General features: G+C 39.4%; 1 protein-coding gene across 2 annotated transcripts; it reads left to right on the forward strand.

Annotated features, from left to right (window-relative positions):
- The first annotated feature begins 5,103 nt into the window (after positions 1-5,103).
- On the forward strand, positions 5,104-25,509 carry LOC311039805 (basic helix-loop-helix ARNT-like protein 2). Of its 2 annotated transcripts, none has more exons than XM_084049793.1 (17): positions 5,104-5,200; positions 13,434-13,563; positions 13,652-13,690; positions 14,121-14,162; positions 14,302-14,459; positions 15,679-15,761; positions 17,530-17,622; positions 17,964-18,078; positions 18,405-18,554; positions 21,196-21,430; positions 21,970-22,076; positions 22,839-22,989; positions 23,638-23,696; positions 23,798-23,912; positions 24,055-24,145; positions 24,274-24,349; positions 24,484-25,509. In XM_084049793.1, the coding sequence occupies exons 1-17, from the start codon at positions 5,122-5,124 to the stop codon at positions 24,639-24,641; spliced, it is 1,881 nt and encodes a 626-aa protein (XP_083905919.1). In that variant the 5' UTR covers positions 5,104-5,121; the 3' UTR covers positions 24,642-25,509. The 2 variants fall into 2 exon arrangements, with proteins under 2 accessions (XP_083905919.1, XP_083905920.1); XM_084049794.1 differs by having other exon boundaries at positions 23,641-23,696.
- The last annotated feature ends 172 nt before the right edge of the window (positions 25,510-25,681 follow it).

Consider the following 25,681-nt stretch of genomic DNA (forward strand, 5'->3'; position numbering starts at 1 on the left):
GCACTTTAAACCTACTGCATACATTGAAAATAGCCAATCTACAAGCTTACAATGCGCTTTAGATCAGCTATTTTGCTGATTAGCTATTTAAATCGTGAAATAAATTGTGGAATATTTAGACTCATTCTAACACAAAACGGCTCTTGGCACAAAACATTTTCATATGGGGGTTAGGGGACAAAAACATATTGCATGACATGAGAATGTTTAGCAACCCACCCAGTCGCACCCACAACTACCAATATTTACTTACAAGCAACTTACAAGAAAGACAAGCCCAAAGTCGCTTATAATAAGCGGACATGGCAACACTGCTCGTTCTATGAAATTCCCCTCGGGTGGGGGTTATCCGAGCTACGTATGGGCTTATTTTATGCCACTGAGCCAAAACGCAAAGAGCCTGACGTTTTAATCTGTTTCCTTAAAATGACATGAACGGATTCAAACATAATATTGGAACTATAAAATGATGCTAAATTAGGCAATTAGTAGGCTACATATTCATGGTTAGACAAAACTACAGTGGGGTAAAGTACATTCCTGTAGTACAGTGTGGGGTAGTGTGGGGTAGTGTGGGGTAAAGCACATTTTGAGGTATCTGTACTTAACTTGAGTATTTCCAATTTCCAGTAGGCCTACTTTTACTTCTACTCCACTACACTACATCTAAGAGGCAAATATTGTACTTGTACTCCACTACAATAATTTGAACATTTTAGTTACTTTATAGATTTTGATTGTTATACAAAACATACACTAACCACTTCAGCCCTGTTTGTGTGTGTGTGTGTGTGTGTGTGTGTGTGTGTGTGTGTGTGTGTGTGTGTGGTGTGTGTGTGTGTGTGGTGTGTGGTGTGTGTGTGTGGTGTGTGTGTGGTGTGTGTGGTGTGTGTGTGGTGTGTGTGGTGTGTGGTGTGTGTGGTGTGTGGTGTGTGGTGTGTGGTGTGTGGTGTGTGTGTGTGTGTGTGTGTGTGTGTGTGTGTGTGTGTGTGTGTGTGTGTGTCTTGGCTTGGGAGAGGGAACTTTAACATACAAAAAATGTATGTACACCCCAAAAGGGGTTCCCGGATTGAAAGGTATAGTTACGTATAGGGGTTCCCAGTCTAAAATATGCAAGTGGCATTGAATGTTGTTAAAGTTAAAAGTGCGCATGATAAAGAAGCTGGTGGGAGCTTGTTGCCTGCCCAGTGCCCTGGCCCCTGTTTATAGTGCCTCTAGTGCATCTACTCCCAAAAGTCCTCTCTATACACCAAGGGATGTTTGCTGACCGTCAGGGAAATGGAGGTGAAGAATGGGGAGATGGGGGGGCCTTGCACTTTGGAGTGACAGCTTGAGAGCTGGCTTGTCCCCCTAATTTTGCTTTGCAGTCATTGCAGGTCACACCAAAAACCCAGCATGATCTCCATGACAGCTTAATTGTGCGCAAACAAATTACATTCTTCATTATTAAGACGTGTGTGTGTGTGTGTGTGTGTGTGTGTGTGTGTGTGTGTGTGTGTGTGTGTGTGTGTGTGTGTGTGTGTGTGTGTGTGTGTGTGTGTGTGTGTGTGTGTGTGTGTGTGTGTGTGTGTGTGTGTGTGTGTGTGTGTGTGTGTGTGTGTGTGAGAGAGAGAATATCAACCAGAAAAATGGAGATGGTGAATTTCTGTGCATTTGGTTTTTGTCTGTAGTTTCAGAATCTTTGTAGTTTTTCGTAGCTTTCTGTGGACATTCAAGTGACTCTTGTTTTGTGAATATCCTGTGAATGTGGTTTTCATGCAAGTAGTTCAGCTATTCGAGAGTGAGGTCTCAGTGAAGGTGTTAGGAGTGAGGGGTATTATGGAAAATATTATATTCCAGTCGGGTGAAGTTTTGATCATTTATTAGGAAGAGTCAGGCAGAGAGACAGCATTCACAGCAGACAGAGCTCTGGCCTCCTTGGCCAGACTGATTGCTTGGGCCCTGTGGGGCAGAAGCCTGCTGAAGTGTCATATGGGACACCCTTTATACACAAAGATGCTCTCCCCACATGGAGATAAATACAAATAGGCTATACTAAGTGACAGTCCCATATATAATACAGCTGACTGGTTACATTAGCAATGACCATGTGTAGTATAATTTAGGACAGATTACATGCTGACACAGAGAATATGCTGAAATAGACATTTGTAGCAGTTGTTGAATGACAGGGACAGGAGCTGTGAAAAGACCCCTGCTGCAGTGGCTACCATTCTATGTCCCAAATAGAAGGCCAACAAATACACAATCCATAGACTTGGCAATCTATACATTTCTGCCACCATGGGGGATACTTGAGTGAGGTCAGTGGAGACACTAGGAGAGGAAGGAGTCTCAGTGGAGACAGAGTGAGGTCTCAGTGGGGACATTTAGGAGAGATGGAGAGATGTGTGTGTGTGTGTGTGTGTGTGTGTGTGTGTGTGTGTGTGTGTGTGTGTGTGTGTGTGTGTGTGTGTGTGTGTGTGTGTGTGTGTGTGTGTGTGTGTGTGTGTGTGTGTGTGTGTGTGTGTGTGTGTGTGTGTGTGTGTGTGCGCAAAAAGGCCTGCTTTGCACAGCTCCTGTGGGCTCTCCTCTCTTCAGTTCAGCAAGACTGCCAGCCAACCTGTAGGCCTACTATGTAGAAATATTTGTTAGGAGTGATTGATGATTTTAACAGCCTTGGGTGTAGTAGGGTTGGGTAGTCTTTACTTTGATCTGAGTTTTTCCTGTTTTGATAATGTGTTAGGTTATTTGTAATTTGGGTTTCTTTTGATTTGGTAGGTTAGTTCAGGTTCTTAGGTTTTTTTCAGGTTCTTATGGAGGTTTCTTTGTTTTATTGTTTTGACTTAACGCCCACCCTGAAGTCACTGGCTTTTTAATAAAAAAACATAAAAAGGCTGTAAACCCTTGTTGCTGGTGGTTCTTGGGAGCTGGAAAGAGGGGGGTCCCACTTTTTGTGTTGCGCCCAAGGTTCCCCTTGGCGGGCCGGGGTGTAATTAGCCCTATACATTTTGGCCATTTGAAAATAGCCGATCTACAAGCTCGACACATTGTGTGCTTGTAGATTTGCTATTTTCTATAGATTTTTATACATTTGAAAACGTATTTTTTATTTTACTCAAGTAAATATTGCAGTATTGATACTTTTACTTAAGTAAGAAACGTCAGTACTTTTTCCACCACTGTCTGTTCTTCACAACCTTGCCTCTCTGGGCTGCTGCTTCATGCTGAATATGAACCCTATGAACCCAAAAATTCCTCCGTCACAACCTCGGTAGCCTATATGAAATTCCCCTCGGGTGGGCTTATGCCACTGATGACGCAAAGAGGCTAAAGAGCCTGACGTTTTAATCTGTTTCCTTAAAATGACATGAACGGATTCAAATACATGCGACTATAAAATGATGCAAAATTTAGACAGGTGATTAGTAGGCTTATATTCATGGTTAGACACAGTGGTGGAAAAGTGATCAAAGGTTTTACTTAAGTAAAAGTATCAATACTGCAACGTAGAAATACCCTGTTACAAGTAAAATAAAAAATGTAGGCTACTTGAGTAAAAGTACAAAAGTAAAAAAAAAGTCATTTTTGGGTGAACTATATAGGCTACCTTTAAGTCGTTTTTTATTAAGACATGCTATATAACATTCCTTAAGGCTGGACCGCACATTTGCGAATAAACGTATCCTAATATTGTCATGTAGCCTACTTTAAAAAAAAAGGAAATAATCGATAAGCAAAGCCGAGAACTCGAAAACCAATCAAGTCGAAGCATTGTACAATAATCAAACATTTTGTTATTATTATTATTTTTTAATCCATGGCAATCCAAAGACAGACATGCATGGCTAATAAAATATATTTTAATTACAACTTTAAAAAAAAAAAAAAATGTTTACACCAAGCACTGACTCAACCACTCTCACTTTCTGCTGGTGAATGAATTAATGTTAAATGGGTTAATGAGCCGGTCAGAGCTGCACGTGACGGTTAAGTTATATAATATATGGGTCAACACGTTTCTGAATGGCACGTGCAGCCTCCCCTTACGTAAAAATCTCGTGCCAAACGTCTCGAATTACACTGCGTAGGTGATTCAGAACCGTGACGTCAGGTCAGCAAATTGCATTACGAAAATAATTACATAAAATAACTTCTGGTAACGGTCAGTGGTTTAAAGTAACTAAGTACATTTACTCAAGTTTCCTACAATTTTTACTTTATTGTATTTCCAATTTTCTGTATTTTTACCTCTCAGAGGCAAATGTACCCGGACTTTTACTTGTAACAGACTATTTCTACATGGGGCAGATACTTTTACTTAAGTAACATATGTGAGAGTACCTTTTCCACCACTGCTTCTGCATGCTCAGGATGTCGGGGTATTAGGCTGGATTTAGTTTTAAATCCAATATAATAACCTGAATCACAATTTGGATGTGATCATCAATCAATTGGATGACACACAGTTCTTGACAACAAATGAAGCCTGTATAAAATGAGTTTGTGATGGCCAGAGATAGTGTTATACTGAAAATGCCATCATGAAATGCCATTCATGATTCATCCACGACCACGGGAACATCTTGTCCGGCACAGGCTAACGCATGAATGGAGCGGATAGTAGAAGCTATAATGGGATAGCCTACTGTAGTGTACCCCATGTACTTAAGTACTTTTACTTTACTGGAGTATTACTCCAGTAAAGTAAAAGTACTTAAGTACTTTTACTTTACTGGAGTACATGTACTCAAGTACTGTATTACAGTACTTGAGTACATGTACTTTATTTACTTTACACCACTGAATGGGATAGTCTACTCCCGTAGTGTACAGGCTAGAGGAATAGTACCCCCCCCCCCCCCCCCCCACCTCCCCGCCCCCGCACGGTCGCAGCGGTTGTGTCCTCATTTTACACACTGTCCTATGTGCACGTTTCTGCCCCCCCCCACTCCCCCGCCTTTGTTAAACGTGAGGGGGGGGGGGGGGGGGGGTTAAGAATAATGAAGTCAATTATGCAACGTCTATAGCATGTATGCTCCTCCTGCTCTCTCTCCTCTCCCAAAGGCACTACTACTACTACTACAACCACCTCCTCCTCCTCCCGGCTCCACATGCTCCAAACCGGCTCCTCCAGGAGGCATGTCGCTGGACGACTCTCACTCAGCAGCGGCCGGTCACGGTGCCACTGACGGGACAGCGGAGGACCCACCTCCTCCAGGTAAGGAAAGGAGGAGACCCCCGGACACATTTATGATATAAATCTCAGGTTCCCAAACTTTTTAACTTGAGACCTCGCCATGGATCATCACACGACGGTCGTCTGTCACGACAGTCATGGATGAACTTTAACCTGGTGTTTACACCTTCTCTCTTTTTGGCCTGTACATCTACATGGACGTTCAGATTTCAAATATAAAGGCTTACCCCATGGCCACGGATGTTATGATTATGTTCGGGCCCGCAGAAGTACCCGTCTCTTCCGTATTGTTAAATAAAAAGCATTTGAATCCGATTGGTGGCCATTTTCTCATAGAGTTATAATGTATCAGAGTGCAGTACACCTCCCAACCGATAGGGTCGCGCAGTTGAAAGCATATGGAAGAAATGCCTAGAAAATGGCCACCGATCGGATTAAAATGCTTTTTATTGAACAATACGGAAGATACGGGTACTTCTGAGGGCCCGTACATAATTGTAACATCCGTGGCCACGGGGTAATCACTTTATATTTGAAATCTGAACGTTTATGTGTAATTGAAACCTAATGAAAGATAACCTAGTGTAATTGACGCAAGACAACATTTTTAGACATTGGCGACTGGAGAGCATTATTCAAAAATTCATCGCATGTTGATAGTGAAGGCACCGGCCGGCACGGGGGCGGGGGGGGGGGGGGGGGGGGGGGGGCTCCCTCTTTCATTGGTGTGTCGCCCAGCCCAGGTTGCGCCTAAACCTTAACTTCACTTCACAGAAATCATGTCTAAACCTAACCTCAAAACCAGTGATGGAACATTACTCAAATGTTTTACTTAAGTAAAAGTATCAATACCACAATGTAGAAATACTCTGTTACAAGTAAAAGTCTGGTATTCAGAATGTACTTTAGTAGAAGTACAAAAGTATTGGCATCAAAATATACTTAGTATGTAGTATGTAGTAAGTACCAAAAGTAAAAGTACCCATTCAACAGAATGTCCCATTTCAAGTTTTCAAAATTAATAAACATCTTTTGAAAATGGCAGATATGCAAGATGGATGTGTTGTGACCTTGTAGATTTTCAAATGGCCAAAATATATTAAGTGGTTAATGCATGTTTAGTAATAGAAATCTATATTTAAAATAAAACTAGTAACTAAAGTTTTCAAATAATTGTATTGAAGTAAAAGTACAATATTTTCTTTAGAGATGTAGTGGAGACGTAAAAGCAGGCTATAGAAAATTGGAAATCCTCCACTGATGTAAAAATACCTAAAAATTGTACAGTTTGAGTAAATGTACTCAAAACCACGTCGACCTGGGCGAAAGTTAACAGGATAGGTGGGCACTAGGGACATCTGGGCACCTCGATGTAAAATTGTCTATTTTGTCCAAAATGTTAAAAAATAAAATATTTGTATTTCTTTCTTTTTTTAAAGTAAAGTATACATGATTAGAACATGGTGAAACATTCGACATTTAAGGTCTGATATTTATACAATTGCTACAAAACCTCTATATCCAGTCATTTTGGAGCATAAACAAGAAGTTGAAGGATAAAATTAAAGGGATAGTTCACCCCCAAAATTACTTTTTTTCCATCGATTAGTCACCCCATGGAGACTTGAATTCAGGGATATTTTTAGTTTTTGTCGCATCCCTAAGCCAATAATTTGATGACCGGCAGAGGTTCCGGTAGGAGACACAAAGAGTCTCCTTTTGTGTCTCCTACCTTAACCGCTGCCTACCGGTCCGCTGGTCATCAAATTATTGGCTTAGGAATGCGACAAAAACTAAAAAATATCCCTGAATTCAAGTCTCCATGGGGTGACTAATCAATAGAAAAACAGTATTTTTTTGGGTGAACTATCCCTTTAAGTCTAATAATGATGTACCGTGCATGTTTGGATGGGGAATCCAAGCTAATAGAAACTACAGGCTTTCTATTCCTGGAAAGTTAGCATGCTATAATGGAAGCCATTGTTCTTGCGTTAATACAAATAAAATAAAATGTAAATATTGAAGGAAAACCTAACGATGTTGTCACTGGTAGACGGGTTTCTGTGTCCACAGCCCTCCTATAAGATACAGACTAAGTAGAAAAGAATTACACCATTTTATCAGGAGCATTAGTGAGGATCTATTATATGAAGGTTTATGTTTTAGATTGTAATTAAAGTACTGCTTTCTATAGTTTTAGCAATTTTCACGATCTTTTTTACAGTGGGCGGGGGCATTCTGTCCGGTGGCCAAATATGTATTTTTTAAACAATAACTCAGCGTTTTCTTTATTATTATTTACAGTAGCTCTTCTAGCCCCCAATAACTCACATCTGGCCATCAAAGACCATGGGACCTTTTTTATTGTGTACAAAAATACATATTTAAAAAAGAAAAAAGATCGCGAAAATTGCTAAAACTATAGAAAGCAGTAAATGAAAAAAAAAATAACACTCATCTTTTATTTACTTGAATTACAAGCTAAAATATAAACCTTGGTTGTAAAAAAACAAAGTTGTCCTTTAAGTAAATGTACTTTACATCACTGACTTTAAGTACGTCTGTTTCAGGTTGTAAAGTGTCAGTCTTCTAGAGCATTTTCATTTGGCTCAAATAGGGGACGTACTGTAGTGGTACAGTCTTGTCTTGTCTTGTTTTGTAAAATATGGAAAGAACACGCCGTACTATGACCCCCAACTCCATCGGCATCAGGCTACTAGTTTTTCCTTAAACTTTAGGCAATGTGGTTTTCATTAATACATGAATTACAGTTAATTGTATTAATTAGCGTTTTTATCACCAATATGATGATGATGATGATAATTATTAAGAATAGGCCTTATAGTAGCCTAATAATACAAATAGCCTAGTAGCCTAATGTTAGGGCTATGGCACAAAGAGCACATCTTGATAGCCCTGTCGAAAATGGGCATTGAAACTGCCACCAGTTTAGTAGCTACATACATTAACCAAGAAAAAATTACAAATTACAAAATGCATGGGATACTTTCCTCTTAAATAGAAAAATAAATAAATACTGTATATAAATTCCAGTGTTTAATTAATTATAATACAATACATTTATTTATAATTAATAATAATACCTCAGTTAATTAAGACTTGAGTGAGCCATGTTTCATAATTATGATCTGTTTATCCTATTATCATTCATAAGGGATCGTTTAGTAGTATGATCAATATACAGAAAGTTCATGGGTTTTCTATCTTCACAAATTGATCAATGTCTCAGTACAGGATATGATAACGTCATAGATTAGTTATTTTACAGTCTTCACAGTTTAGAATAATCAAATCAAATATTCTTAGCATAAGGAAAAGTGGATGAAGTTAAATTTAGTATAGCCAAACCATTCCAGGGCACCTAGAGAGAGATATGATTCAACAATTCCACCCACCCTTATGATGAAAGTGTATAGCTGAATTATAAGTGTAATATTATATGCATTGCCATTTTACAGCCATTACAGAACCTTAGATGCCAGCATTTACAGTACAATACATCTTGGCGTCGGCCACATGCAGGCCCCAGATGATTTTCAAGCCCTGCATTCTTGCATGCTAGGTCAGTAGGTCAAACAGGTCCCCCCCCAAAGAAAAATGTATATGTATTTGGCCACAGACCCCATCTGAAAATATTTTGTGCCAGGGGCCCCCAGAAGAGAAGATTTGTGAGAAGAAATGCATTCCCGATTTTTCTAATATTTTCATAAATAGCAGATGTACAAGCTTGCAGCGCAGAACAACTTCACGCACTGTGAGCTTGTAGATCTGCTATCTTTGAATAGCCAACATATAAATGGATAAAGTGGTTAAAATGATTGTGATGCTATATTAACTACTTTTGCTGGGGACCCCCTGGAAACCCCGCAAGGACCCCTGGGGGTCCCCGGACCCCACTTTGAGAACCACTGCTATAGGTTGTTTGCAGCAATGTTGACAGAGAGTTGTGTACTTGCTGTGACATTTTGGTCATATGGGTGGTGAAAAAAACAATAATTGATTGATTACTCACTGATAAGGGAGAAGTGGAGAACTCATGAAAATGAAAAAGAGTAGCCTTCTTTTTGTAAATTCCAGTTGGAAGCAGAGTTGTCTCATGTATAAGTAAAAAAAAACTGCATTGAAATAGACTGTCACACTGTCTGGAATTTGTAGCTCAATGCTTTCCTTTATTGTTCACATGAGGACATACTGTAGGAAGCAGGAGATAAGGAAGTAGGCTACGGTGATTCACACGCACATTGCCTTTTATCTTCCAGTGACAATATATGAATGGAATATATGAATTGGGGCTGTGACTAGTAAATATGTATTCTCTTCTCCTATGGTAGGTCGACAGCTTGTTTTCAATCAGTTTTTTTCTAGTGTAAGTACTTTGGATGTTAGGAAATGAAATTGTCTGGAGAAAATCTGACATAGAGAGGCCAACCTGAAAGAAAAAGTAAGTTTTGTGCCCCAGTTTTTGTTCATGTTCTTTCTGGATAATAAGGATGCTTTAACTTATTTGCTGCCAAAGCACTTTGCATTTCAAAAGGACCATACCAGTGTATTTCGTTATACATTACTACAGACAATTTTACATAGTGTGCCACAGTTTTGAGATTTTCCTGTCTTTCAGGAAGTCATTGTTTTCCATTACTTTCTGTATGGTATGAAAGTCAACTTGCAGAGACTGAATAAGAGGGAGGAATGATATGCAACGTCAGATGGGTTGGATTCAAATCCGGGTTCTCACACACTAGGATATAGAATATGCTCTGTACATTTTCTGGCCGAGCCACTAGGCTCGGCCAGAAAGCAATCATTTTAAAGTGGATTTATCAGAAATCAGGTAATTATTCTAAAATGAAAAATATGAACAACCACATACAATAGTGTGCGTAATAATGTTATTGTTGTCTGGTTTTTCATGCCAAACATCTTATACCTCAATGTTTTACTTAAATGGTTATTATTATATAGTAACTATGAAAACGTTGGTGTATTAGGATAGAGCCAGTTTACCTTACTTAGTAGTTACTTTATCCAGATTCATTAATTGTTAAATAATTTTAAACACTTTTTAAGCTCACTGTTGCCATTGATTGGTTATTACGGTCAGAAGTTTTCACTGCAGATCTACTACTTCTTAAATATATTTAATATTTTGTTTTTCTATTTGGATTTATTTGGAAATGTGACCATAAAAAGAAAAAAAGCATGTATTTATGGCATTTGCAAGGGGTGTTTCTGAGGCAGTGTCTCAGGGGTAGAGTGGCCGGTAGAGCGGCCGGATTGGAACCGCAAGGTTCCCAGTTCGATCCCGGGCTCCTCCACAGTTAGTGTCAAAGTGTCCTTGAGGAAGACGCTGAACCCCTAATTGCTCCCGATGAGCAGGTTGGTGCCTTGCATGGTTTCCTCCGCCATCGGTGTATGAATGTGTGTGTGAATGGGTGAATGTAATGCACAATCTATGTAAAGCGCTTTGGATAAAAGCGCTATATAAATGCACCGTTTACCATTTACAGTTGAATGATTCTCACTTAAGAGAAACCATTCACATACTGTTTACGTGGGCTCTCATCCAGCTAATGCATTAACTCTTCAGTACATTACATCTCTGCACTTTTAACTGTTTGATGTATTTGCTCTTCATAGGCACTGTTGTAGACCTCATCTTTATTATGGCTTCATTAGAATAGGTCATTAACTGAGAATGCTTCATCCCACTTGTCCGCAGTAAAGTCAGTCACAGCGAAGGAGCTTGTAGTAGAGACTACATATTGTTAATGTATGTATACAATTAGATACAATGCGCTCAACTTGTGATTCTAACTTGAAAACTGGGTGCTGGTTCCATAAAGTAGTTAATCATGATTAGAAATAAGGCAAGGATGGCATTCCAAATGTATCATTTATTGCATCACATATGTTTCAGGTAAGATGCCCTTCCTCAGTGTGTGCATTGGCAATTTCACAATAGACCCAGGTGGGTCATGGGTAATTATAGATGTTCCCAACTAGCACAACAGGTGTAACCCCACAGGGGAGCAATGATCGCTTAATGTAGGTTACTAACATCACACAATTACATTCCCTTTGTATCCAATATGCCTCCCTCTGGAGATTGGCCCTGTCCCTATTTGTCACCTCTCTGTGGCATATTGACTATTTCAATGTCCATTTAATGTAGTTCACTCAAGCTGTGGTTATGACTAAAAATGCGTAGCTACCGATTGATTTATCATCATGATTAGGAATGGAACACTTTCACTAGGACATCAAAGTAAGTTGGAAGATCACTTATAAAAGTATCTATGCAGAGTTTGAAATGCACTTGCAATTTGAGGGTCACTTTCCAATGTGCCAAAATCTACTCTTTTGTTTTTTTAATTATCGATTTAATCAATGGAGCAATTATTTTTGATTTTTCAATCAATCAATCCTGTTCCATCTATAATTGCCCACTTGTGTCTATTGTTTCTGAAATTGCCATTGTTCAATGTACATGCTGGGGAAGGGCATCTTGCCCAAAACGTACATATGGCAATGGTCAATTTGGAGTGATATCCTTGCCACATTTTCTGAGTCTAGCACCTCAATTTTCAAGTTAGATTAGTTCTGCATGTATGTAATAAGAGTAAGTGTAATCGCCTATGAGTCTAGACAACAGATTGTTTGGTTATCTAGCATGAAGGGTTAGGGTTAATAATGAGTACGTTTTATGACCAATAAGGCACAGGTAATTGTGTGACATTAGAGGCCACTTGTTACATAGCATCAACAAGGACTTAGATGACCCATAAATCCTCTCAGAGTGGATGTACAAAAACATTTTATGTCCATAGAGTACATACTGTTCCGTACACACAGTACAGTACTTGACCCCGTTAAACCTTTGTGCCTGTGCCAGAGCATGACCTCAATAACCATGGGACAATAGAGGTTTTAACTTTTTTGCTTTCCTGTGGAGCCAGTGGCTTTGCAATATGAGCAAAGCAATTCATAACAAATGCTAAGGATTGATATTATGCCCTTGATTAAATGTGGTTTTAGGGAGTTTGTGAGAAATACCCCAAAACACAGGATTGATAATATCCCCTTGAAAAACAGCTTGTCGCTTCTCAGACAAGATTTAGTTTTTGATTTGATTTGTTTTGTTTTACTTACACACTGATTTGTATGGAGACTGTTTCAGGGAATTATTAGGATTTTGTGACTTTTATGTTTATGTTTTTTAGACTTTTTTGTTCGGTTTGTGGCTTGAATTGTCAGCTGTGTTGTATCTCCAATTGCTGCTGTATCTAACTTGCTCTTGCCAGAAAACACCATGTTTTTATTCGCAGTTATAAAATGTCACCAACACTAGCTAAATGATGAATGAAATGTTACAACCTAGATTTGTCCTTCTGATGGTGCATTGCAATGTGCATCATTCACTTTCTTCAGGTTTTGCACGTGTTTCTCTTTCATGTTTTTGACAATGCCATTTGCTCCTTACTTGAAAATGTAGGTGGGCAACAGGACAATGTGGGTCATTCATAATGGTCATACTGGAAAGCACCCATCACTTTACCATCCCATTCTGTTTTTCTTCCACAAAATCTGAAAGAGTCTGGCTCCAGTCAGTGTAGGAAGTAGGTCAGTGTTACAGCATTACATAAGCCTTTAACCTCACATGGGCACGTGCATGCTTCCAGAGAAAATCCAAAACATAGTCTGAGAATTGGCGCCCCACTCTGACAAGCTTTTGCAGGTGCACTGATTCCCAGGTGTCAAAACAGTGGAACGTTTCCCTATGGCTATGTCATGTTGGCTTCTGGTTAATAATTGCACCCACATGTCCACTTTTGCCTGAGAGGTGGGAACTGGGCAGTCTCAACGGTTAACATCATGGAAGATGTAAATTAATTAGCCCATCATACATTGAAATATAGATATCTATTACACTCCAATGTTTACAAAGATTACGGCCATAAACAAACCTATTACAGCCCCCTAATACAGAACATACAGTTTAGTACTAAGTCATTTACGTGTTGTCTATAGTGTCTATAGTCCCTCTATCAAGAGCTGAGTCAATCACCCATAGAGAATAAAAACATGTCTCCACTGGTATTTTCTTCTTCTTTTTGCTTCTATTTGTTTATATTTGTATTACTGATTGGACATTTAATAACCATCAGATTCAGTAAAGATAGTTTTGGAAGACCTCGTCGTTGTGTACTGATTGAAGATGTCATTTTATTTCCAGTTCTAGAAGCATCAGTTGCCAGCACTCTGCCTGAAGTGATGCCCTCTGCTCACCTTCCCTCCATGCCATCTACCTCCTTACTGGCGGCGGTAGACCTGCCAAGGAAACGTAAAGGAGACAAAGAGGACAGGTCAGACTGTTAGGAAATAATAAATGCATTGCTCTCAAGTAAATATGTATATGAGGGTGCATTTATTTCTGTCTGTTTCATTTTGCAGGCAAAGTCTTGAAGTAGAAATGGACGATGACCTCAGCAGGTAAAAAGCAATGCATGCAAGCAAGCTAAGGGGTAAAGTTCCTGCCCACCACCGCTGAGACTAGGGATTTGAATCCTAGTCTCAGCCCGGCCAGCTTGCTCCCCCACCCCAACAAACACAATTGCCTGGGGAGGGGGATCTCCAATAGGCTGTTTGGGGCACTGTGGCACTGGGAGGGATATTTTGTTCCTCCGCATGCATTTTGTCCTCCCTATATAACTCCTCACTGTCACTGAGGAGACATGTGGTTGTCTTCACCTCTATACACTATCACTAACAAACCACCCGGTAATGGTCAGCAGTGACAAGGGACTACAGTACAAGGGACATTTGGGAATTGAATTGTGAGGGGAAAAAAATATTTTCGTTTTGCAGGGAACATTTTAATGTAATAGTAGTAATTTTGATGTTTTGTAATTCTTTGTTCTAGATCTGAAGATGATGATGGGCACCCTAAAATGAAATGCTTCAGGTTATTAAAATCTCTCTTACAAAGTACATAATGTTGTAGTTTATTTTCTAAAGCACAGAAAACTATTTTACATATTTGGAAAATATTCATATTTGAATATTCATTTTTGTTATTTATTGGAAAATGTGTCAACATACAGGGCGCCCCACAGCCAGATTGAGAAACGACGGAGGGATAAAATGAACAATCTGATTGATGAGCTTTCAGCCATGATCCCTGCCTGTATCCCGATGTCTAGAAAACTTGATAAACTCACCGTGCTACGAAAGGCAGTGCAACACCTGAAAGCCCTTAAAGGTAGGCCTAATCGCTGTCAATGTCAACTTGTTAGCATTTCAGATTTTGTTTATTTTTTCCCAACAGGGCTCCTTAATCACCCTTTTTTAAAGGTGCTGTCTGTGATTATTTTGTGTTAAATAGTTCTATATTCCCATAACAACAAGTGTTTATTCAGGGGTCATCCTGTCTCTCTAGCTCTTTAGTAAACAGAAAATAAATCTTCAGTTTTGGATACCAATTTCTCTCCTGCCATTTTAGCGAGGAATTTCTGTCACATCCTAAATAGGTTTTAGCCAAGGAAATCACCAGAAACAAAATTATAAAAATTGAACATTTTACATAACATGTGCTACATAACACATAACATATCAGATATCATATCACCCTAGAAAGGTGAGCTGTTAATTGCCTATCAACGAATTAATCACTAGAAATGTACCAAATCACCTGCCCCTTCAAATGGTCAGTGGTGTATGACTCCCTTCTCCCTCAACCTCACTCCCCTATCAATGTTCTAGTATCCATTTACTGAAGCATAATAGACATTTTTGCCAGACCCAGGGGGTCGGCCTACAGGAGGCTTTGTCGGTCGGTCGGTCGGTCGGTCTGTCCCTCTTTTCCTCTGCACACAGTCATGCGAAGTCCGGCCATTCAGATTCCAACCACTAGGGGTCTGGCAGTGCTCTGAGGAGCACTTTTTCTAGTTGTTTATCAAATGGTTTGAAATAACAGGAAAATAGATAGATTTGTGTCAAATAAGGAAACACAGGCTTAATGCCTTTACTTTTGCAACTTCGGGAGGAAAAACGATACATTTTGCACATAAGATATATAATTTATTAATAGGCAGATTGTAGGATGAACCCTAATGATTTTGATGAACCCATGGCCTTTCCTCTAGCTAGCGCCACACAACAGCACAGCCTCTTAGGGGATGCTAGCAGGCCTTTAAACGTTTAGTCTTATGTTTTTCCTTGGCAGTGGTTCATGTGTCTGTATCTATACATAGTGTTCACCCTGTATAAACTGTTATTTTCTGAACTAGGGCTTATGATATGTTCTTTATAGCATATCAATGAGTTTTTACTTTTAATTATTTAGTCAGCACAGGTGTCACTTAGTTCCAAATGGAACACATCTCTTGAAATATTGATGTTGACATGTTGATGATGGTGTTGACAGAAGAAGGTGACCCAGCAGGAAACAGCTCACACGTGTTCTGTGTCTCCTCACTCAGCAGGGACAAGCAGCATCTTCCCTGACAGCACCTACAAGCTTTCATTTCTGTCTGACGATGACCTCAAAAAACTTGTACTCAGGGTAAGCCTGTATGCATTGGCCTATGATTTCTTTTGTGGCTTTTATGCCTTTTATTGACAGGACAGTAGGCTGACAGGAAATGGGGAGAGAGAGATGGGGAGTGACATGCAGTGAAGGCCGTCGGGATCCGGACTCGAACCCGCTACACTGAGCCTAGGTACCTGGACTGCTACGCCAGCGGTCCAGGCCATTGGCCTAATTCTTATCCCTCTTCTGAGTTAGCAGTCCACTGTATAATTGTGTACAGCACTCCCTCGAGTTTGACGTCTGGCGGTCCGATATATGCACATGACCATATATGGCTCTGTGGCTCTGGACAACCGGATCTCTGTACCTGTCAGTCCATGTCCCTTTTATGCCCATTAGCCCATATATATGGAGATCGCTGAAGTCATCAGTATATGCCCATATATGGGCATCCCCCCTTTTGTGCCAATATATGGAGCTGACTGATTTGTTTGCACCTGATGCCATGACGACACATTGAGGTTAGACAACACACTCCATATTTGGGCGTAGCTGCATTGGGAACTCCTTATAACATGTTTATGGCTGAGTCATAGTGACATCGGATCCGCTTAAATGAGAGGTGATGAGCACAAGGGATGAAAATAACATTAGGTGAGATACCTTTTTACTACATCAGAAGTGGGCTGGTTAAGGCATTAAATGCCAGGGCATACATTGTTGTTCCAGTCCATCCCTGCCTTTTGGCTTAGAACTGCGATTCACAGAATTAAGTTTGAAACAAAACCATCAGTCAGTCCACAGGCCAGTCAGGCGCCATTGACGCTCATGGGAGGCAAACTGGATCCGGAAATTCTGTGAAATACATAGTAGTCAATGAGAGCCGGCTGGACCAGCTTGTGAACAAACACTATTTCTGAGCGATTGCGTCCTTTGTCATTTAATCGTTTAGGAATATAAAAGAAGACATATCAGGGGTTGTTCAAATCACTTGTTTTTTGATGTGCACACTAAGTCATTTCTATTGAGCTTATCTAAACATCGTATCGTTTCTGTATCGGCAATATCACAAGATTTAGTTGTCAGGCTGTCAATGATTGACAGTCTCGCGATAATTGGGCACGTTCAGAAACATACTTTGTGTTCTTTAGATTCAATAAAAAATATACAGTGTACACAGAGAAAAGCAACACAGCAGAAAACAATGTGTTAAATGTCTTCTTTTATTTTCCTGGACCGAGTATTTTACAAAGGTCTCAATTGTTCAGAAACAATCCACCTGGTCAATAGCCCACCTGGCCCTCATTGACTGCAATGCATTCCATTGACCTCCCGGCTGCAGTTTGCCTCCCAGTGTGACAAGTATGCCAGCTGAAATTGCTGGATAGAGAAAATGATGTCAAACGTTGTCAATAGCTTGACAACGTTTTCAGAAACCATATGTATTAACTTTTAAATACATAAATAATTTCCGGTACAAATCTGGTGCCAGCGTTATTTTGGCGTGTCAGGGCTACACTCGCAACAAACAATTGTTTTTATAGAAGTTTTCAAAAAACATTTATGTGGAATGGTTGTTGTGAAAAATATACCAGTGAAAGATTATATCAAAAATAAAGTTTGTTTAATTGAAAACGTTACACAGTAGTACTTGACTCAGGCAAGCAAAATTAGACAAAACAAGAACTAAAATCCAGTTCACCGTTTTTTCCCCCGTTTTTTTATTTAAAATATTCAGTTTTATTGTATAAAATCGTTCACTTCTCTCCCGCTCTCTCTCTCTCTCTATCTCCATTAACAGGCTGCGGATGGTTTCCTCTTAGTAGTGAGCTGTGATCGAGGGAAGATCATTTTCATCTCGGAGTCAGTCTCAAAAATCTTGAACTTCAACCGGGTGAGTAGGACTTCCACATTGTAGCTACAGTACCTAGCATCTACAGTTCAACAGCTCATTTCTTAGTGCCATCACTTCCAATTTCACTTGTTTAATCTGTATTCTTTGCAAGTTCTTTCTCCTGATTGGATAAAATGGGTATCCCGACCTGAAAATGCATTTTCTGTTTACTAAAGAGCAGGAGAGACGGGGAGGCTCCTGTTACTGAACAAATACTCTATATCAATGAGTACTATCAGAATATCAATTAACACTTATTTTAACAAAACAATATCACTTACCCTACCTTTAACCTTTTAGGGTATACACTCTGTTTGTTAATTAGTTTCAAATGTTTACAGCTGGAGCTCATTGGTCAGAGCGTCTTTGATTACATTCACCATAAAGACATCAGTAAGGTGAAAGAGCAGCTCTCTCCCTACGAAAACCCCCATGAACGCCTCATAGATGCCACAAGTAAGTCACACGGTCAAATTTAGGGTTCAATTACGCTTACTCGATACATTTCAGCTGTGTTTATGCAAGCAATTTTTATACAGTTCAAATCATAGTAAAATCATTATTTTTTAAGTTACATTGTAATGATACAATTTTTACATTTTATATATAATTTGCATTTAATTAAAAGCCCATTTTACTGCTGCTTTATTGCTATAAGAAAGGACAGTAGCACATGGGAATAATAATTTGACTCTAGAGTCACAATCTCAGAGTTAAATTAACACTGAGGATTTTGTTGCATTAGATAGATGCCCTGTGTTTTTTCCCTTCTTTTTTGCCAGCTGGGTTACAGATGCAGACAGATTCCCCAGTCGGAGCGCCCCACTTGTCTACTGGTGCGCGGCGATCCTTCTTCTGTCGCATGAAGCACAGCAGAGTCCAAGGGAAGCCTGAGGACAAACATGCGCTGCCTTCTACATCCAAAAGAAAGGGTAGGTACAAGTAGAAGAAAGGCTAGGTACTGTACAGTTAGAATAAAGGGTAGGTACAAGTAGAAGAAAGGCTAGGTACTGTACAGTTAGAATAAAGGGTAGGTAGGTACAAGTAGAAGAAAGGGTAGGTAGTATACTGTACAGTTAGAATAAAGAGTAGGTACAGGTAGAATAAAGTGTAGGTACATTTACAGTAGAATAAAGTGTAGGTACATTTAGAAGAAAGTGTAGGTACATTTACAGTAGAAGAAAGTGTAGGTACATTTACAGAAGAAGAAAGTGTAGGTACATTTACAGTAGAAGAAAGTGTAGGTACATTTACAGAAGAAGAAAGTGTAGGTACATTTACAGTAGAAGAAAGTGTAGGTACATTTACAGTAGAAGAACGTGTAGGTAATTTAGAAGAAAGTGTAGGTACATTTACAATAGAAGGCAGTGTGTGTGTGGCCAAGGTCATATTAACTTTTGTCAGCTTTTCATTGTTGAAAGATTGATGAACATTCAGTTTTCAATTAAGACTAGAAGGTTCATGAAAAGGAAATTCTATTTTAAAACATTATGTTCAATTCAAAATACTGGAGATTCTTTTTTAATGTTTAGTGTTTTTCTACAGCTGCATATATACTGTACTCTGTCCCATTTCAGATCACAATAAATTATGGCCACTTTTTGCAGTATACCCATTACCCACCAGTTCCTAGTTGAGTTACTTACTGAGCTACTGTATGGATTGTGTGGTTATGTGCGTGGGGTGGCACAACATGATTCACTTCTGGAGCCAGAGTTGAAATACGCAACCATTAGACTTGATATTAGGTTCAAAATCTGTCTCCAGACAGCAGTGTGTTTGGCCAACAGAGGGAAAACAAACAAAATGTTTAAAGTACATTTCCGACCTATATAAATTATGCAAACGCAGTCAATTGTCTGACAAAGGAGAGCCTTTAAAGTGGATGATTGTGGATAGATGGGAGAGACATGACCACTCCCACACAACTTTTTAGTGTCACTAATGACCCTAAAAAACATCCTCAGGCACCGTTAAAAATTAAAATAAAAAAGCTGTCAATGCAACTTCTGATTCATAAAGAGATATTTATTCCTTATCCAACTCAATGGAAGGTTACTGTCTCACCAGTTTGCTTCAATTTACAAAAGCTGCATACGTAGGTTGAAATTCCAGTTCATGATGCAATACAAAGTATTAACATTTGTCTTTGTGACCATATCATTTTAGTGCTAAATCAAATATGTCCAGAATAAAAAAAAAAAAAGTCTGTCAAAATGTCAAGTCTTTGTATCTCAGTCTGGGAAGTGGGTCAGTTTGGTAAAATGATAGCTCGAACCAACTAGCACTTACACAGTTTGTACAAAGAAATTGAGCTTTGGCGCCCTTCAGAGGTACAGCTTAGCAAGTGCACTGATTTAATGAATCGATGGAATGCTTTCTTAGATACTTAAAAAGGCTGTAAGGTCAAGATTATGGTTTGTACCAAATGGTAAATTTACACAGTAAATAAATGTTATAATCTTTCAGTGTGAACAGTAACATTATGAGATATATACAGTTCTGATGTTTAGTACTGATATCTTTGACAAAAAAAGTGTTAATGTTAATATGTTTATACTGTAGGGCACTTGTGTAGTTTTACAAAGAAATTCCTGTTCAATGGGTTGTATCTATTATATCCTACTCACCGAATAGGAAAACGTCGAACCTCAGTATCTTAAATATGGATATGGGTCTGTCTCTGTGAAATCAAGACTTGTAATCTCATTCACATTCTGTTCTCTTTTTCCTCTGGCTGTGAGATAGTAGTGAGTTTTCACTACTGATCAAACTGTCCACAGGACAAAGCAGCCGACTAAGGTAAATTGACTGACTACGTTCTTAACCATACGTACATACAGTATAACACCAGTAACAAACTCAAACTGTTTGGGGAGGTAGGGTTACAGTACATATAGTATGTATGCACATTCAGCTGGGAGCAGCCCAGTACTACCACTGTGTTGTACTGTTGTACTGTTGGACAAAGAGCAGCAATCATTAGTATTAAAGTACCTTAGCTCAGTGGTTCCCAAACGTTTTCCTTGGAGCCCCCCTTATTACATTTGACAAAGCTGAGACCCCCCACACGTGTGCACACACGCACACTTGTGTTTTTCTAACATTTTAACCACTTGAGCCCTATTACCCGTATGACGAATAGCAAAAATAGATTGTAATTCTACAATCTCATAATGTGTCGCAATGAGACGCGTTGTGAGCTTGTAGATCTATTTTTGCAATTTTTTTACCTTTTTGAAACATGTTTTTAACAATGTTAGTGTATTCCACAATGATTTTACGTGTTGGAATTAGCTATCATGTTATGCAACGTGTTTAAAATGTTGTACTACCTCCAAATGAGACAATGCCCCTGTGATCTTTGTCGCCCCGGCCTTGAACACTGCACTAGTTCAAGGGCAACTTGATAGGTTCAAGGTGTTTATTGTCACATACACTTAAAATACAGCAGCATTATATGGTTGCTACATTGGTTGCGGTAAAGTTGTTGGGATGTATATTGTTGTACACGCGCACACATAATACATACACAGTACACACATTTAATTTGTGTTCTCCATGTGTCTATAGATTCTTACAGATACTGTACTGTTCACTGCACTGGATACATGAGGAGTTTGCCCACCAGCCTGCTGGATATACAGTGTGAAGCAGAGAAAGGGACCTCTCATCTCACCTGCTTGGTGACCATGTGCCGCGTCCATCCCCATACTCCCCAGCCACCTTCCACAGAGGTCAACGTCAAGCCCACTCAATTTGTCACACGCTGCGGCATCGACGGCAAGTTCACTTTCGTAGACCAACAGTGAGTTTTGTTATTTGCTCTACCCTGTTGTCCTGTTTATAATTAACGGCTGAATTTGTCATTTCTCAACACACTGTTCCATTGGGGGAAAAATGGCATTGAAAATGTTTGTGAGAATACAACCAAGAGTTCAGTAGTTTCATCACTTCACTGTCGTTTGACGTAATGTTTTCTGTCTTTGCCATTGTTTCTCAAAAGGAATGGTGCATCTCTTGATGACATCACATGCCACGAGCATAGTGCGTAACCCAATCGAATTTTACATGAATTTTCCTGATGAATGTTACACAAGGCAGTGTTCTGTGCATGTTTGTTTTAATTTGTCTCATTTAAAAGTCACATCTAGCCTTTCTTAATTAATATGTCTGGGAGAAGCATGCAAGAAAGCATTCCATTACAGTGGTACACTTGAATTGAAGTGAACTGAAAGTATGACTGTGGTGGTACCAAACCTCAAAAAGATGAAAAGATAAAAGCAGAGTAAGAGAGAAAGTAAATAGTGTTCTTTGTTTTTTTTATGTCCTTTTTTTCTCCACCAGAGCCACAACAATCACGGGTTATCTACCACAAGAACTTCTTGGCACATCGTGTTACGAGTACTTCCACCGGGATGATCTACAGTATCTGGCTGAAAAACACAGGCAAGGTGATGGATCAAAGTCAGTCTTTTTATTCATGAGCTTTAAAGGCTAATTTATACTTACTCGCACCACAAAAATGACATACAGTATTGTCCCATCATCACGTTACAATTTTTCCATTTTCTTCCAATTCAGTCGTTATGCCAATATCCAATTCCCCCATGCAGTCCCTGTCACTGCCAACCCTTACTTGTGATTCAACTTGATTCAACTGAAATTAGGTATTTTCACAACTGTTTTCGGTTGAAAATTGGTCATTTTTGTCGAGCGAAAACCTGTCATCATGTGACCCATACCATTTATCACCGTAAAGCTGAAATCTTTCTTTCTTTCTTTTTCCTTTATTTATTCAGGGAAGCCCATTGAGAGCAAGCTCTCTTTTTCAAGGACGCCCTGATAACAACATATAAAATACATACATAATGAGAAACAATAACAAACATTTGAATCACATTACAATGTCACAGATGCAAATAAACATAGTGTTACATGAAACAGGTGCAGTCACTATGTAGTGTGTCCTCAAGAAGCACCCTGAATGTCTCTATTTAGACCAATCGCAACAGTTTCAGAGAGTCCTGAAGTTTGTTCCATTTCTGTGGAGCATAATACATGAAAGCAGTCTTTCCTTGAAGACGAATACCATGAAGACTTCTTAATAAAACAAAACAAAAACAGAAAATATAAAGTAATATAAATCATTTTGGTATCAAACTCTTCACTTACACTTTGTGATGACAATACTGTTGTTTGATATCTCTTGACAGTTCTTCGAAGCAAAGAGAAGATTGAAACCAACTGCTACAAGTTCAAAACAAAATATGGCTCCTACATTTCTCTCCAAAGTCAGTGGTTTAGTTTTATAAATCCATGGACCAAAGATGTTGAGTTTATCGTGTCAATAAACAGAGTTATCTCGTAAGTATTGTTTCTTATAATGCTCATAACAACACTCACATAATATTTCATCAAATATTATGTTTTTATTGTGTTTATCTTTATTATTGCTTGACCTGGTTGGTTTTTATTGTTTTGTTGTCTATAAATTACTTTAAAAGATCTTTCTTTAAAATAGTGCTCGGTGGCGCAGTGGTAAAGTACCTGCCCACCACTGCAGAGTCTGGGGTTTGAATCCACCATGGTGCATCCGGCTCGAGCGTCTATACCAACACAATTGGCCTGTGTTCGGGGGAGGGAAGCTGGGCGGGGAGGGTGATATTTGTCACTACACGTACACCTACGGGCGGGGAGGCACCTGTCAGCAGGGAGTGTTGGGCTGGAAGAGTAGGACTTCCGGTGGGGGCGCCTCACTGGCAGGTGAGCCAGTAGGTGACAACACACAGACATTTGTGTGGGGAGGAATTAATTGGCATAACGACTAGATTGGGGAGAAAAAGACTAAATAAATTACTTTTTAAAAATGTTTGGAAACTGCTATATATACTGTATATAAATTGTTAATAAGATATCCAATGTTTGATGCATGCCATATGACTTCATATAATGCTATTGGATCACAGCAGTAATATATTTGAGTATGGTAACGTGATTTCTACATCCTACCAGTAGGGGGCCCAGTCACACAGAGGAAAGCGAACAGCCTGGCATTTCAAAAGCCTTACAGGGTAAGAAGAGATGTCTATGTTATGTTTTTTTTAATTTATTTTTTACATTTGGTCTTGCTGTTGACTTATTTTATGGTCATATTCTCAATATCTCTTCCTAGATGACACTAAATGGATTCCGCCCATAATTCCAGGAATCGCCAGTGAGTCAGATACAATGATCTATGCTGGCAGCATTGGGACCCACATCGCAAATGAATTAATTGACTCCAACAGGTGTGTTTTGTTTGTTAGTACAGTATTCTAAGGCTAAAAGGCACACCACCGTGCATAAATTGCCATTATAATCAACAAGGGAGTGAAGAAAGAACAACAAAAACATTTATTGTGGCTTCTGTTTCCCTCTGTGTCTAAGCAGACTGAATTCCTCTCCATCAAGCGGAGCTGCCAGCCCCTTCGCCCCTATCCAAGATAAATCTCCATTAGTACCCCCACGAACTAGTAGGACTGTGAGTGATCATCATTATCAGTGTTAACATACCTCAGTGTACATACCTCAGAGAAAATGCATACACAATGCATATAGACTGAGCAATGGCATATTGTTATGTTACCTGGCTAATATGAATGATTCTAGGTGGCCAGTAAAGAAGCTGAACCTTCGTCTGGATCAGCAGCACCCACTAGCAGCAAAAGCCCTGCAGCAATGACAGGTGTGTCATGACATCTTATTTTGTGTCACAATCTAGGCATGTGGATCTGGAGTCATGTGATATACATGTATCATACATTGTGTTTATATTCTATACCACCAAGTCTTATTTTGTCATGCTCTTGTTTCATCCAGGTGAGGCATCCCAGTTGGACTTAGACAACATGGTGGTGCCAGGCTTGGCCAACTTCACCAGCGATGAGGCGGCCATGGCTGTTATCATGAGCTTGCTGGAGACGGACGCCAACCTGGGTCAAACAGTAGACTTCGATGATATTAGCTGGCCTCTTTAGGGAACGCATTGGCTCTTCATACTCCCTACACTCTTGCTTCAGTGTTTTCTCGAGGAATTTGGTTGAGTACACTACAAGCTGGTTCGGTTTACTCTTCTGTGGCTGAACGGCCTTGCTTGGCACATTGGAACCATGTAGATAGTACCAAAGGCATACCCACTCCATGTTTTATTTGCGGTGGGTTAATGCAAAAAAGAATGAAATGAATTGTGAGGATTTTAATCAGTGAACAGCCTAGGCCTGCCTGCGGAAGCAGTCCTAACTCCAATGTTCCCTGCTTCTTGAAGAGGCTGTATACTCTGTTGATGTTTGTAAAGCTGAGATAGCCGGTGTCGGATGTCGTCCCATGACTTCTACCATGTCTTTCTCACATGGTTTGATTGTTTTTTTGTTTTTGTTTTTTACATTTTCTTTTTGAAATTTTATGTATCCATGATGCTTGAACGTGTGAAATAGACTTTCTGTTTTTCATGATGAATGTGCACTAAAGGACCGAGCCATGGTATGCCTATGCTGTATGTTCACATATCACGTTACATAACTCTTTGTGAAGGTAATCTACACTGAACTCCAGGGAAATGGATGTATTTGAAAACCTTTCCATCCAACACCACATGTGTAAACTCTGGTTACCAATGGTTATAATGTGATTTTGCATCCTTTAAATGGGAAACAACAAAGCAGTTGTTTTGTGCTTACTTTGGCCCTAACTGACAAACTGTAATACAGTTTGGGATATTTATTATTGCAACTAGTGTGTTTGAAATGGTCAGAAAACTGTACTGGATGCTCTCTGTGATTTTAGTCAACAGATGATTCATGTAACGTTTCTATGTGCAAATTGTTCTCATCTGCTGTACTTCAGGAAAGGAAGATAAAGGTCTTTGAAAGTAAAAGTTGTTTTACATTTTACATGGGATGTGTTCCTTTTTTCCCCTATCTTTAAAAATGGTCTTTAAAAAACTTCTAGCAAGCTTTCATGACAATACTGGAGAATGGCAATGCCATGGCGATTGACCACCACTAATCTACATGGATTG

This window comes from Gymnoscopelus microlampas, assembly GCF_963454915.1.
Source record: "Gymnoscopelus microlampas genome assembly, chromosome: 23".
Taxonomy (NCBI): Eukaryota; Metazoa; Chordata; class Actinopteri; order Myctophiformes; family Myctophidae; genus Gymnoscopelus; species Gymnoscopelus microlampas.

Bases quoted from the DNA above. Each gene is read 5' to 3' on its own strand.
- LOC311039805 (XM_084049793.1), top strand. From the start codon at position 5,122: ATGTCGCTGGACGACTCTCACTCAGCAGCGGCCGGTCACGGTGCCACT. The intron at 13,564-13,651 runs GTCAGACTGTTA...TTCATTTTGCAG, and splicing joins AAAGGAGACAAAGAGGACAG to GCAAAGTCTTGAAGTAGAAA. The intron at 18,555-21,195 runs GTAGGTACAAGT...ATGTGTCTATAG, and splicing joins TTCTACATCCAAAAGAAAGG to ATTCTTACAGATACTGTACT.